The sequence below is a fragment of the Lagopus muta genome, chromosome 10 (genome assembly GCF_023343835.1).
Source record: "Lagopus muta isolate bLagMut1 chromosome 10, bLagMut1 primary, whole genome shotgun sequence".
In the NCBI taxonomy this organism is placed as follows: Eukaryota; Metazoa; Chordata; class Aves; order Galliformes; family Phasianidae; genus Lagopus; species Lagopus muta.
In genome coordinates this window covers 14,632,094-14,646,586 of record NC_064442.1, presented here as the reverse complement: position 1 = coordinate 14,646,586, position 14,493 = coordinate 14,632,094, and the positions used below count along the sequence as shown (strand labels likewise).

Here is a 14,493-nt window from a genome sequence, read left to right as displayed (position 1 = left end):
GTTGTTATTGTTCAATTGTATTTTCCTGCTCTGGTTATTCACCAAGTAGGGCTGAGATTCTTACTGTTTTTGTTTTATGTGAAAGGAGTAAGTGGCCACATGCAGTGTACTGTAAGGAAGGTGAACTCAGAATGCTCAGAATCGTCTGTACTGGGGAATTTGTACTAGCATTGAGGAGGAATTCTTAATATTTAAACTCTTCTAGTTCTATTTGTTATAGGAAAATAAAGCTTTGTGTTTGTCCTCATGAAAGCTGAGTTCATATTTTTTGCTTTCTTATGATTTACAATAATAGAGTAATAGTCAACTACAGTAGCTGTTTATTTTTTTAAATATATATGTATGAACTTTATGCTTCAGATTACGCTGAATTTTTGCCAGCAAATCTTAAGGCTAAAAATACAAATCATGAGGCTTTTTGCATACTCCACTGGCTCTTGCAAACTGTTTGGCATGCATTCCCCAACACAAGAAAGCTAGTTTCAGTATTTTCAGTTGCTTGTGAATAGCCAAGGGTGCTACATGTGAGGAAAGTCTAGGTGTGCCTGATTTTTTTTTATTGTTGTTTCTTCGAAGTTGTGTATCTGCTTGAGAACTGCAGAGCTGCAATTGATGACTATGAGTTCATGTGTTTCAGAAATTCCATTACAAAAATCTTCTTCTGGGTGAACATGATGTTCCTCTGACATGCATTGAGCAGATTGTCACAGGTATGTCTAAAAGAGTTAAAGCCTGTCATTGTGCTTAGTTAGTTCATAGCTGCTAACTGCTGGTTAGGTTATGCACAATCGTTGGCACTTAAATACCCAATTCAAGGCCCACCAATATTGGTACTAAACATGAGCACAATAACAGATCAGCACTTGTTCTGTGATACACACCTGTTACTGCAGTACAGATTTTGATAATGTTTTTTTTTTGTTTTTGAGCATGTGAATTTCTTCTGTGTAAATATTGTCTAACTTTTAGCCAGGTTAGTAGCCAGCAGTCCTCAAAATCTACAAATGGCAGTAGTCATCTTAATCTGAAGAAAAAACTATGCTTCATTCTGAAGAAGCAGTTTTTGATCAGGTGGATCCAATAGGCTAAGATAAAAAGAACATTTTCCATCTTTTAACTGAAGAATTTCACAAGTAATCAATTGTTGTATTGCTGTTACAGCTAGGGCTGCTGAATACTTGTTTTTGACTGTATGCAGTTTAAATAATTGCTTGTAGATAAGCTTTTGTTGCCTGAAGTCATTCAGTAATCCATTTCCACTCTAGAAGGAGTTTTTAATTGCAAAGAAAAGATGAATTTGTGCCTGAGAAGGAACATTATGAAGAAATGCTGTTTTTGAATGAAGAGATGCTGCTGGCCTTCTGTATGGTCTTGGGCTGGCCACACTTACTGCCCTTTTTCAATAGGCAGCAGTTTCAAAACTGAAAACATCTGTTAATGACTGCGTTCTATGGAGAGATGCTTATGTTACAGTAGTGCTGCAGCCTTATTGTTTAGCATCTGTTGCAGACACTCACATAATATGTTCTGCTAAATAGGGGGAAAGAGCCAGTATCTTTGAATGATCTAATAATTATGTCCTCTATTCTATGGCGTTTTGCTCCCAGATGGAGACTACTGATAGATTTTATTTTGAAACTTGAGGTCTGGCAGGTTGTATGCTACTCTTTTCTTCATCTTTCCCCAGGGTAAACTTTCAAATAGCCTAACATTGGCAGTTTCATTACAAGAATGATAGAAATTATCTTGTACCCCTTTGTTTGGCTTTTCCATGAAAATTTGAAGTTCTTTAGAGGGGAATAATAGTATTTCTTGTTGCACATTTAAAGGAATGAGTCTTTGTTCTTCTATTGTGCAGATTTAACTAAATTCAGTAAAGCATAAGCTTTTCTTAACAAGAATTGAGAGAGCTTTGACTAAAGTTGCAGAAGAGGTTGCTTGAATAGCTGAGGGTATATTGTTTGATTGACTTATATCTAAATATGTGTATGTGTATATACACACATACAGTGGCCAGTAGGAGTTGTTCTTTTCAGTTATATCCCTTGGCTTTTGAGTTCCTGGTTGAGATTTTCACATAGGGGTTGGGAAGTGGAAGATGTAGCTGAAAAGAAGCAGAGCATGAGAGATGCGAGAGACTTTCTTGAAAAGAGCTGCTAGTCCACCTGCTCTAAGTAACTTCAGTTATAGTAAGAGTAAGCTATTGATAACACTGTTCAGTATTATTAGTAGTTGTTAGCTCCTTGTGTAGCCATAAACTCTTCATGCTTTTCTCAGGATAGTAAAGAGCATGGTGCATAGATCCATCCTGCTTTTTGTTTCCTGGAATTAGTGAAGCCTAATCCAGAAGACACCTGTGACAGCCAGCCATGGCAATTAATCATTCAGCAGCTGTGTGCTGCTGTTTTCCCAGTTAACACTAATAAAATCCCTTTGGCTTTAGTGATTATTATTTTAAAAAAACTTTAGTTCCTCCATTTGAAGGTGAGTTGCACAGTCTAAGAGACAACCTGTCTATGCATGTCTACGCAGCCTGCCAAATTACTGTACTTACATTGTTTAGTTTTATGTCAGAAATAAGCAGTTCATCTATGTCTTAACTCAGACACTTCTTTTTATACATCCAAATGGAAGGAGAGGGAAAAAGCATCTCTGCTAATTAGTGTACATCAGAAGGTCCTTGCAGAATATGTGATCGACTGCCAGGGAACCAAAATTGCTCTTTGAGGTACTGCATATTAATTCCATGTTTGTGAAGTTGATCCATAAAAATAATATGGCTGTGTGGGAAACAGTAATTCGGCCACTTATTTGAAAGAACATTCCTCAACAAGAGCATATATACAAGCTTTACCTAAACTGAGTATTTGAAATGCAGTTCTGGTAGCAATGCTATTGTATCTGTTTGAGCCAGTCTTTTCTTGTGTGCTTAAAAAACACAGTGCAGTAACTTTGTCTTTTCTTTACAGTGAATGATACCAAGAGGAAGCAGAAAGTCCTTGGTCCCAACCAGAAACTTAAATTTAATCCAACTGAATTAATCATTTATTGCAAAGATTTTCGAATTGTCAGATTTCGTTTTGATGAAGCAGGTCCTGAAAGTGCAAAAAAGGTAATATGTCATTTTATGAAGCCTTGCTGTGTAGATAGAACTAGCATGCGTGTGTTACATGTAATGTTTTGTTATAATAGAAGTGCACAGAGGGAGAATTTGAAAGTTAGCCTAATTATATTGCAGGAAAGTATCTGGATTTAGTATAAAAATGGTTAGATAAGAAATGTAATGTGACATATCTGCTGTTTCTTTTCATATAAGATAAATCTGCATTTTTTATCTGATATTGTACTTGTTAAATTCACCAGGTGAAGGAACAAGTCTTTCCTTCATGTTGCAATTGTGCAACAGACACTTACATTTCAGTATGGGTTAGATACTTAGGTTTTCCAAAAGTAAAAACTTTAGTGTGTGGAGTGTACTGTTGTAACAGTCAGGAAGATCATGGTGGTGAAATGGTGATGCAGGAGCTGTAGTGACAAAGGGACAAGTGTGGTGGAATGGTGTTACAAAGAAAGGTGCTCACCCATGTCTGTAGATATCAACTCACAGCGAAAACTCCATGAGGGAAGGATCTCCAACCAGAGATTCTTCTCTCTGGCAGTCAGCCCTTAAATGGGTTCTAGGAGATGTGCAGCCAGCCTCCTCCCCCCCCCCCCTTCCAGTCACAAAGCTGAATTGCCTTCACCTGTGCTCCCAGGTTCTTTCCACAGGTGCTCAATCAGTGGGTCAGGCCAGGACTCAACAGTTAACATAGAATGTTATGTTACATGTAATTCTTGTATGTTTAACACAACAAGTTCTGTGAGCTCTTGAAAAAGTGTGTTCTTTGTTAGTGCTGTCCTGGCTAAGAGCTGCATGCCTTCTGGTGTGGAATTATCTTTCTGTACACTACTAGAAATTGTATTCCCCAATTTAAACACTTGTCATAAGTCTCGGTAACATCCTGCAACATTGTTTAACCTGTTAAGGCTCAGATAAGTCTCTCCTACTCAGAGGTGAGCAGTCTACGTAATGCTGGCTCACCAGCTTTCTTGCTGTGGAATGCTGGCGTAGCTGTTGCAGTTCCAGCTCTTTTCACCTCTGTTGCACTGCTTTGTGGCCAGGCATGGCATACCAGCCTTTTTGTAAGGAATGACCCAATTTGCTCAGAGGTGGAGTTCTCCTTCTCAGTGGGATAAAGTTTGAGCTTAACCCTGTAAATCCTCAGTACCATCTGCCCAGACATAAGTCTGTTTGCATTTATCAACAGAATGATGCCCAATACATTACTTCTCCATGTTCTACTTTTACAGAGATCCATTAGCAGAAGCCTAGTTATGAACCATGCTGTTCTTCCTCGTTAGTGTTCTCCATTCCTGCCTGTCTGCTGTTCATAACCTTTCATGTCTGGCAGTCTTTCAGCAGTCAGTTCCCCTTTTACAGCTTCTCTGAAGTCACCCAGGAGCAGTCTATCTGGAATATCTTTATAGCAACTCTTTCTGATTGGTTGTCACAGTTAAGAGGAGTAATTAGCCTGGAGGAGGGGAAAGAGAGCACAAACTCAGCATCTCATTAACACTTCTTGTTTTGCATTTTGCTCTTGCATAAGGAAATGCAGCACCTTTTTATAAAAACATTTTTTTAATGTGTTTGTAATTACATGGTCAGTGTGATTACTGATAAGAAGAATAGTTTTGGAGATGCAGAAGGAATCTGTTTATAAGAATAGTAGTGGTGGTGACTAAAAACATGGCAGTTCCCATTTGCAAGTATCAGGCCGTGATCACAAAGAGGAGTGGAAGGAAATGTGTACAGATGTAACTTACAGCTGTGACTCCTGCAGAAGGTGGCTGCAGCTTTTGTGTTTGGGTGCAGTACAGGAGCACACTTTAACTTGAAGGGAGGTAAAGTTCTGTTAACATAATCTAGTATTTTCATAACAATGTTATTCTGTTAACAGTCAAATATAATTGCCTGAAGGCAAGTTGTCCTTAGATCTGGTTTCTCTATCAAGATTTTGCTTCAGATGTTCACTCAAGTAGAATGGTCTTCTGTAGCATATGGGATGGAATTGTTTTGTTCTCTGTGGCATTTAAATGGCATGCTAGCTCCACGTTCTTGAAAGATTTTTATCTGGTTTCTGTTCCTGCCTTTCGAACAGCACACGTTACCAAAGCTGTCCTAAAGATTGAAAACAGGACAGGTGGTCAGACCCCCCCGTGTGACTGAAGAACCTCTTAATATATGTTTACATCCTGCTATTTGTGCATGGAAATTTGATAGCTGTGTGCATGGAAATAGTGGTACGTGCCTAAATTTTGTAAGGAGCACCAAAACCTGGAATCATTGTAAATGGGCTTCTGGAACCCCTTCCTCTACAGGGCTGTGTCCATTAGGTGACCATTAGCTGCTCTCCCCTCTACTGTCAGTTGTGAGCTAGACACAACTGTTTTTCCTCAGAAATGTGATCATGCTCATTTTGGAACTAGATATGAAAACATCCTGAGTGTAAAAAAGCAAACAAAAAACCCCACAACCAACCAAGAATGTAGAATTTTGTATATGGGATATATGAATGTTTCCTATAGTTTCTGGTATTAAGAAGCTGCAGAACTCAGCTTTTCTGTTAGAATCACAGTTGTGGAGGCTACAATTTAATTATAATCATGTCAGAAGTATTTCTGACTTGCAGGTTTTTGTTTTTTTTATAAGGCTTTTTCTACTTTATAGCTTTAAAATAAGCAGAAGAGAAGATGATGTTACAGTTGGCATTGCAATCTCTGTTCTGTAAAGCAGGAGACCTGCATGCCAGGCCTTTATAAATCATAAATAGCTTCCTCTGGCAGACTTGGCAGAAATGCTGTCAGGTACCCGGATCAGGGCAGGGAGATTTCTCTCTACCCAAGTGAAATCCCAATAGTACAGGACTGCATCGTCGTGTAAATGAAACAAGTTCAAAATGAAACCCTCCTTACTGCAATATACACTTCAAACTGTGGGAGTATTTGTGCATTCAACTTAATTGGGTACAGTAATAGCTTGAAAGTAAAACACTTGGTAATTATTACTTCAAAGGTGAACTTTAAACGTGTGGAATGGTTGCAAGGAGAATCGGCCGTAACTTTCATGGTTAAGTTGCTTCAAGCAGAGTTTCTGGAATGCAATGGAAATGCTCATCAGCATTCAGTTACATAAATCGGTGTTGACAAAGAGTGTAATCTGTTTCTAAGGAAGTAGCTAGCTCTGCAGAACAGGACATAAGGGAGAATAACCCCTGCTAATTAGGCTGCTTACTGGAATAAAGAGTATTCTGATTGGGGTAGTAAATGGGGGAAGAAATGATCCAAATTTGAAAGCTGTCAGAGCAGATATAAACAATCTATTTAATGACATAAATATATGTAAATAAGTATGCAGGTAGTGCTGGGAGATCTTCCCAAGTTCTTTCTCAAATTGAAGCAGAAATAAAGTGGGAGAGCACATCAGATTTAGATGAATTAACTTATTAAGGTGCCAGATATTATGGAGGAGTATAAAAACTCATTCCTTCGATGTGCCTTAATAAACACACGCCCAGCATTAGCTGCAGCCAACTCGTGCTAATGAAATACTGTCACAGCGTTAACCAGTCAGGTAAATATTTCCTTTCTTATTTTTATCCATGGATATTTGGGAAATAGGAGTTAAGAAATGACTGAGGGGTGGAACCTTGCATTCCTCACCATGTAGCAGTTGGTTTCCATTTTGTCTCTAAAATAACTGTAGGATCTCCACAGGAAGGAAAGCCAGCTGGGTGTGGGAGGAAGCGGAGGATGGGGAAGCAAGTTGGGGAAGTCTGAAGTTAGGCAATGTGGAAGCAGCAGCATTTCACCTTCTCTAAAGGAAAAGGAATAATTTTATTTTAGAAATCACAGCAGGTCAAATTGGAAAGACCTGCTGATTTCCAGGCTCTGCAATACCTGACACTAGACTAAGATATAAAAATATTTAAGAAGTTGAAGCTTTACATCTGTTTTGTGATAGAAAGTGTGCTGCCTTACCACACAAATGAGTCTTGGCCACGTACCAGAGTGGCACACACCCTGTAATCTCCTGTTTCCTAAGTGCGTATCCATTTTTGGACTCCCTTTCTCTTCTAGAGCTCCCTCAACTCTTTTCCTTCAGGGAACTTTTCAAAACATGTAGGAGATGAGTTTCAGAAACACCAGCTTGATCAAAACAGAATGCAAACTGTCCCAAGTCTTGTTTCCCATGCAGTGGCAGCTGTCCTTCATACATGTCATAACATTTGGGATGAAGTGGTGCCATTTTTTCCTAATGATTGCAAAGAATAATGTGAAACTGATGAGAGTTTTGAACAAATCATCCTGACCCTAAGGTCTTCCTCCTCCTTCACCCCCAAACTTCTCTATTATCTCAGTTGTACTGATTCTAGAATGTAATATCTTGAATCTGGGAATACATGAGAAAACTGGGAATACATGAGAAAACTTTCATGTTCTTATGGTTTTTGGAGAGATGAAGAAAGCTTTTTTTTTTTTTTCTTCCCCCAAAGTAAGTTCATCTAGTGGTGGTTTAAACATAGCAGTGCATTTTAGTATTTGACAATATTTAATGTCTGAATGCTTGGGTAACCTGTGCTGAGACTTCAAACGTGTTTGTGCAAATGAGGGTTCTGATATGTATTATTTCAGCTTCTGAAGTTGTTTTACTATTTCCTCTTATGTAGAGTACTTGTATACAAACCAAATTAATGCATTGCTGCTACTGGAACTCCTACAGAAGGGGAAGAAAGCAGTGCTTGGGGTTAGGCAGTGGGTAATTTAGCAGCTAGGAGAGCGTGCGTGACGGCTGGGGCTGAAGGGTCTTTGAGCTGAAAGCTGCTTGTTCCAAGAAGACTTGCTGCCTGGAAAATCAGAAGGTGTTTCTGTGGGACTTGATCTAGTCCTGGTTGCATGAGTTTCCATTACAGATGTCTATTGGGAATGGGAACTGCTGTAGTAAGGAGAAATAATGTGCTTTCCGTGGGTTCATCGGTCGGTCTGTTGTAAGGAAAGAGGTGAAATGCAGCGCTGTGCTACCAGAACACATCTTCAGTGTGAGTGCTCAGAATTTTTTTCCAAAGAGCATTGATGATGCTTTGAAGCTCCTCTTACTGGTAAAACTTCTGTTAAGGAAGGAAAGCCTTGCCCTGTAAGCATCGCTTATTTTGTGCAGCAAGGGGTTGTGCAGAGGGCGCTGACACGGGGAAATGGCCTTTGTGCAGTGAAATAATTAAACCCATTGTGTTTACTGTTCTTAATAAATGAACTTTCCAGCAGGCAGCCTATTCTCTTGTTTGACTGAGCCTAAATATCTTCAGCTTTACACAATTTTAAATTGGCAAAAATACCAAACATTTTTCAGTTTGATATGAGAACATTTCCTGTAAAACATGTTTGTTTTCCCATTTAAGAGCTTTCTGCTTATGGTAATAATCTGTTGAGATCTGTGGAATTTACTTGTCCTTTGAAACTTGCAGACAATAAAACTACTATGCAAGTTTAGGAAGGGAAAGAAAATGAGCATGTCTTTAATGTTGCTTAGTGTATATTGCTCATTTTTTTTTCTAAGATGTAAAGTGAGAGCTGAGTAATTTTATTTTTTTATGCAACAGAAATGGGGTTTTGAACCTCAGCTGTAGTGCACAGGTGGGCTGTTTCACTCACGCTGTAGCTGGGCAAGCACTGTCTGGACACCTAAGGAAAGGAAAGTTTTTTAGCAGCTGGGCTCAAGAGCACAGCTATGGCCTCATGTTTGCTGTGCAGCAGATCTCGGTGCTCATCTCCCCTCAGCTGAGCCCTCTTAACACGCCACACACGCTTTCTTTTTCAAAGACAGTTCTTAGATTCTGCCTTTAAAAATAGTTTTTACTGTATTTCTGTTGTATTATTTGGCAGCACAGTGGAATCCTTTTATGCCTTTCAGTTCATCTTCAAGCCTTTGAAACCTGATCAGCGTAGCAAAAGGCTTTCATCCTTCATGCCCGTAAATGAAGATTGTGAGTGGCTCTAACAGCAGTTGCTCTAATGAAAAGTTAATGAAAACAATGGAAGTCAGAATGTAGATGTATGCGGATTTCCATTTTGCTTCATTGTTACTGATGGGCAAAAGTCTATTAGAAAATGCCAATGTTACAGAGTTGCTGTTGCCTTATTAGAGTTCTTCAGCTTTTTAAATTACAAGGTGTATTAAAACATGCAAGGCTTCCAATTACTTCTTGATAGTTATTAATGGCTTTACCAAATCCTGGAAATTGGCTAATAAGTGGCTGTGCATTTCCCAGTAGTCCATTTCCCTGTAACACTTCCACTGTTCCTTTCTCAAGAATGCCCTGTCCTCTGCTTTGTACTGCGGCTCTGTCGTAAAACTGAAAGTGGTGGGGAGAAAAGGCAAAACAGCTGTTGTTGTAAAGCTCAATAGGAGTTTTTTTGTTGGCGAATCTGTGGGGAAAAAAAATTCAGCTGTAGTTAGTCTGCAGTCACTACTGGCCTTATAAATTGTAGGCAATGTACCCATCAAAAGCCAACATCAATACAAAAACATAGCAAAGGTTCCATAATGCTGCTTACATGTTGCATGCCAACTAGTAGATGTACAGAAGCTTTCACCATGCAGAACTTTGCACAAATGAGCCTGGATGCTTTTCCCATTGCACAGTGATGCCAATAGTAGTATTCCTTCAGTTGGTATAGTATATATATAATTATATATATAAATATTTTTCTTTTATATGCTTCAGAATAAGACAACTTTTCTTCACTAACAGAACAAAATTTCTTGGAAGCACAGAAACTTGTTCAAAATTAATGTCTGAGACGGCTTAGCAGTGAATAAATGGTGCTCGTGGTGCCAGGTATAAAAGTCACAGAGTTGAAAGGAAGGAAGCAAAAGGAGACACGAGGTTTTAGCTGGTGATAGTATGAACTTAGACTGCACGGCATCTTTGTCCTAAGTAAAAATTTGAGCATATTGAGTTTCTGTATCTGAACATAGAGATTTGTGGAGTTTGTATTTTATAACCTCTTTATTGTCTTTAGAGGTGAGGTACCTGCCTCACCTCTACGTTCTAGTAGAATGAACAAATCCTGAGGGAAGGGGGCAAAGCTAAAGGCTCGAAATCAAATCCTGAAATGTAAAGAATAACAGCACAAAACTGTACTTGAAAGGTTTTTTTTTCTTCCTGAGTTCAATTTTTGCATTACTTTTTTTCAAGTCCTTTTATTTATTGGTGGTTTTACCACCTATAAAGCAACAACAGATAGCAAAATTTGGCTGCTTGATACCCAGTATCTAATCTTAAACAGTCTGTTGCATTCTTAGTTTTAACAGGACGAGTCCTAATAAAAAGGACCATGTGTTTGGAGAGAAACCAAATTGCTTATATGCAGGTCCTGAGCTATTAGGAAGAACGTGAAAGCTTAGACAAGTCTCCTCGTGCCTCAGGTTGATCTCTGCAGTTGTGAGGATGCACCTCTTATTTGAAATCTCTGATGAATTTCTCTTCCCAGAGCAGGGGCTGTGACTCAGCCTGGTCAAACCTGATTGCTGTGTTGGATTGTCAGAGATGGAGTTGGAGCTTGTGAAGCCTGCGGGCAGCTAGAAGTGCTGGGCAGGTTCCTTTGTGAATGAAAGTGAGCCATCTGAGTCTGAAGTTATATGGGCTGGGCCAGATTTAGCGAGGCTGACATGTTGATATGTTTCAGTTGGCTCCTGCTTCAGTTCTCACAGCTGAGGAGTGGGAAGAATTGCAGTTCCCCCACCCTTGACAAACAGGACTAACATGAAAATTCTGTTTTTACTGAGTTTGGAGGTTGGTGGGGAAACTTCGGCCTCTCATTCAACTGGTAAACTACAAACATCAAGAAAGCATCTCCCACTGTGAATTATTCATTTGCAAGTGGCATAGGGAGAAAAGCTGTTCTTTATTACCAAATAATTTGCTTTTTACTTACATTCATCAGTACTTTTCACAATTTTGAAACACAATAAAGTGTGAAATTAGCATAGGTCCTAGAAGTCTTCAAGCAACCTCTTGTTTTCCCTTCAAATCGGTATGGAAGTAGGCCTGAGGCCTGGTTTTAGCTTTTGCTCTGCAAAGTTAGTGCTATCATAATCATGGGCAATAAATTCTATGTAGATAAGTATTACTAATAACTGTTTCTATCCTAGGTGTGCCTTGCAATAGCTCATTATTCTCAGCCAACGGATCTTCAGCTTCTCTTTGCATTCGAGTATGTTGGGGAAATATATCATAACCCAGGTATGTATGAAAATATTTTCATTATTCTACAATGTGTAAGTTTAGTAAGGCTTCTATCCAGAAACAACAGCAAAAAGCATTTGAGGCTTCCTCGGGGTAATTAAAGTGGCCTGTCCTGCAGCCAACCTCTTACTCTCAGATGCAAGTCAGTTGCCATGATTGATGTTAAGTACCAAAATCAAAAGAAATATATTTCTTGTGTGAAACAAAGCTACCGATGTCAGCATGAATACTCATATTTCCAATTCACACTTTGGTCCTCCTATCAGCATATGGGTCTTTACTGGTACTCTAGGTGCCTAGCTAATCTCCCATCAGGCAGGCTCATTCAGCTGCCCTTCTTTTGGGAATAAGTTTCTCTTCTGGTGGTATTGCAGGAGGATTTGTGCAGCTTGGGACTCCATACCTTCTTTCCTAGAGGCTTACTAGGCAGTTCTTCCCACCCAAAACCTCCACCACCCCTGCTGAGTTGGAGCACACCCTCTCTGCTCAAGGCCAATCTCCAACTGAACCCTGTCAGTTAGGTAAGCCTGAAAAAGATGCCTTTGGAACTTGGTTTCTAGTGTAATGCTGTGCGGTCACTGCTTAGTGTTCCCCAGCCAATACACAGCTGAAAACGATCAGTTCTAGCACTACAAGCCTCCAAACAGCAGAAGTACCGTCAGCGTAGTTCTGTGGTACTGAAATATTTGCTCAGCAGCTGAGATTAGAAACCGCTGATCTGCCTGTCACAAAATTTGAATGCTGTGGAACTGTAGGCTCAGACATTCAAATTTGTACAAAAATGGACATTTTCCATGCAGGTGCCTACATGACCGCCGTGTGCATGCACAAGAATGAATGTGCATGTGATTATATTGCACGCATAATGACATATTTTCTTACCTGGTAAATTTTGGGTGGTTGTTAAGGTTGTGTAATGAGGTACTAGGGAGGAAGTCGTTTTGCAGAAAAGGGGACAATGAACTGTTAAAGCAGAGCATGAACAAAATAGTGATCTGCCACAAAGTTGCCTTAATTTTGTTCTTAAACTTCGATTTGCAGTATAGGGAAAAAACAAATAGGGGAACAATTACAAGAGGTGGGTAAAATATGTTATTCCTATGAAGCAGCAGATCAGAATGGCAGAAACTGGTTGTAGTTGCTGGAGGAAAAAGCTTGAAATACTTGGCGGTGATTGTTACTGTTATGAACTGAAAGATCTCCACATGTTAAAGTGACCCCTGGTTTGTTTGTGGCACGGATCTGTGGCTGTGCTCCTACCGTTACAGCGCTGTGTTCTGTGACTGTCTGCTCTCAGCAGTCCTGGTACTGGAAATGCTGTCATTATGCTGCTAGGGGAACATAAAGAGCCTGCGTTGCCCTGGTGTACCTGAACGTCGTCTTATCCTAGAATATGTTTGATAATTAACCGTTGTTAAACAGTGAAATTCTAACATGAACCGCCTGGTAATTACAACATTCCTCTGCGTACGTTTGGACAACTGCTTCATCCTGAGTTCTGTGTAGTTTTCTTCTGAAAGAATGAAATTATAAAAAGTAGTCTGAGTGCTCAAGTTGATAGATAGCAGAAGGTAGAAGATACAGTCACTGAAATGACAGTAGAGTGACTTCTGCTTCGCTTGGGCAGAGTTTGCATCGTTCCTTCCATCTTTACAATGCTTAAAAGGAGTTTTCCTAGTGGAAAAGTCTCAGCTTCTTTCGCCTTCATTTAATAACTTTACCAAGTACTGAGGAACAGAGTGCAGTCTCCTTTGACACAGCTGACTGCATCCTTGGCATCTAAAGAATGACCAGCAAGGAGAATTTTCTGTAATAGTAGCAGGGCATATCATTTTGGTCCCTACCCACAAAGTGATGGGTCAGGTGTGCATATATATGTGTATGTACATATGTAACATATTTAAAAATTAAAATTAAAAATTAAAAAACATTATCAAACAGTTTTTAGCCTAGCCTTCACTTGTTTTTTTATTAATACAGATGGTAACTTGTAAGGAAAAACTGTTGAAATTGTGTACCAAGTATTTTACTTCATACAGAAGACAGTTAATTAAAGGGTAGTGTGTAAAGGTTAGATGCTTCTAAAACATCTGTGACTTCAGCATGTTGAAGAGAGACATCTTGTCACTTAAGATAAGCTCTGCTGCTGACCATTAGCATGTTCTGCTTTCTAGCAAGCAGCACAACACACCAGCTTTATGTCACTTCTCTGTTGACATCACAGGAAAAAAATGCATTTGCATCTTAGCTGTCATTGAGCCACAGATCTGTGTTCATGCAAAGATAGGTAAAAGCTGGTACTGGTATTTGTCTTGTAATTAGGAAGATAAATGTCTTTTTTTTTAATGTGCATTGATGAATTTTCTTTTCCTAGCAAAGAAGGTGAATGGAGTAGACCCAGGAGGCGGTGGAGGCAGTGGCGGTGGCATCAGCAGTGCCAGTGGTCAGCAGACACCTTTGTTTGAAACTTACTCTGATTGGGATAGAGAAATCAAAAGGACGGGTGCATCAGAGTGGAGAGTTTGTTCAGTCAATGAAGGTTATATGATATCTACTTGGTAAGTTTTTCTTATAATGCAAGTAAGCATAGAAGCAAATCAGGCAATTCGGCTGTCTTTTCTCTCTGACTAAGTCTCAGTCCCACCCAACTCTAATTTAACTCCGCACTGTGCTCCCTGCAGAGAGCCCTTAGCTGGAAGATCCTGCAGATGCTGTCTTTGTAGGAATGCTGTATTTTCAGAACGTATTGAATCTGGCATCTATTTCTTTCATGCTCTTGTGCCTCTGAAATCTGCATGATTGTAAGCAAATGCACCTGAGCCATAGATGTAGGAGATGCACATGACAACTAGTTAGCCCTGCGATATTAACGTCTGATGCTTTAGAGTTGAACAGAGCTGATAAGACAGCACTGCAACAAAAGAAGAGCTGATAAAATACTTAGGGAAAAGTAACTTTTTGTATTGTGTTTGTTTCCCAAGCCTTCCAGAATATTTTGTGGTCCCTTCTTCCTTAGCGGATCAAGACCTTAAGCTCTACTCCCACTCTTTTATTGGGAGACGAATGCCAGTAAGTAAAGTCTTCATTCTTTATTTATGCAACATTAAATAGAAGATATGTATGCCAGTTAACATAGCTTAGAGAGCATTAG

General features: G+C 39.5%; 1 protein-coding gene across 1 annotated transcript in view; it reads left to right on the top strand.

Annotated features, from left to right (window-relative positions):
• Positions 1–14,493, top strand: part of MTMR10 (myotubularin related protein 10) — a 36,685-nt gene that overhangs the window by 13,997 nt on the left and 8,195 nt on the right. Inside the window, exons 4-8 of the mRNA XM_048956411.1 lie at positions 638–710; positions 2,970–3,112; positions 11,249–11,339; positions 13,717–13,900; positions 14,324–14,411. Of these exons, the coding sequence (XP_048812368.1) occupies positions 638–710; positions 2,970–3,112; positions 11,249–11,339; positions 13,717–13,900; positions 14,324–14,411 (579 nt within the window). The remainder of the gene's footprint in view (positions 1–637; positions 711–2,969; positions 3,113–11,248; positions 11,340–13,716; positions 13,901–14,323; positions 14,412–14,493) is intronic.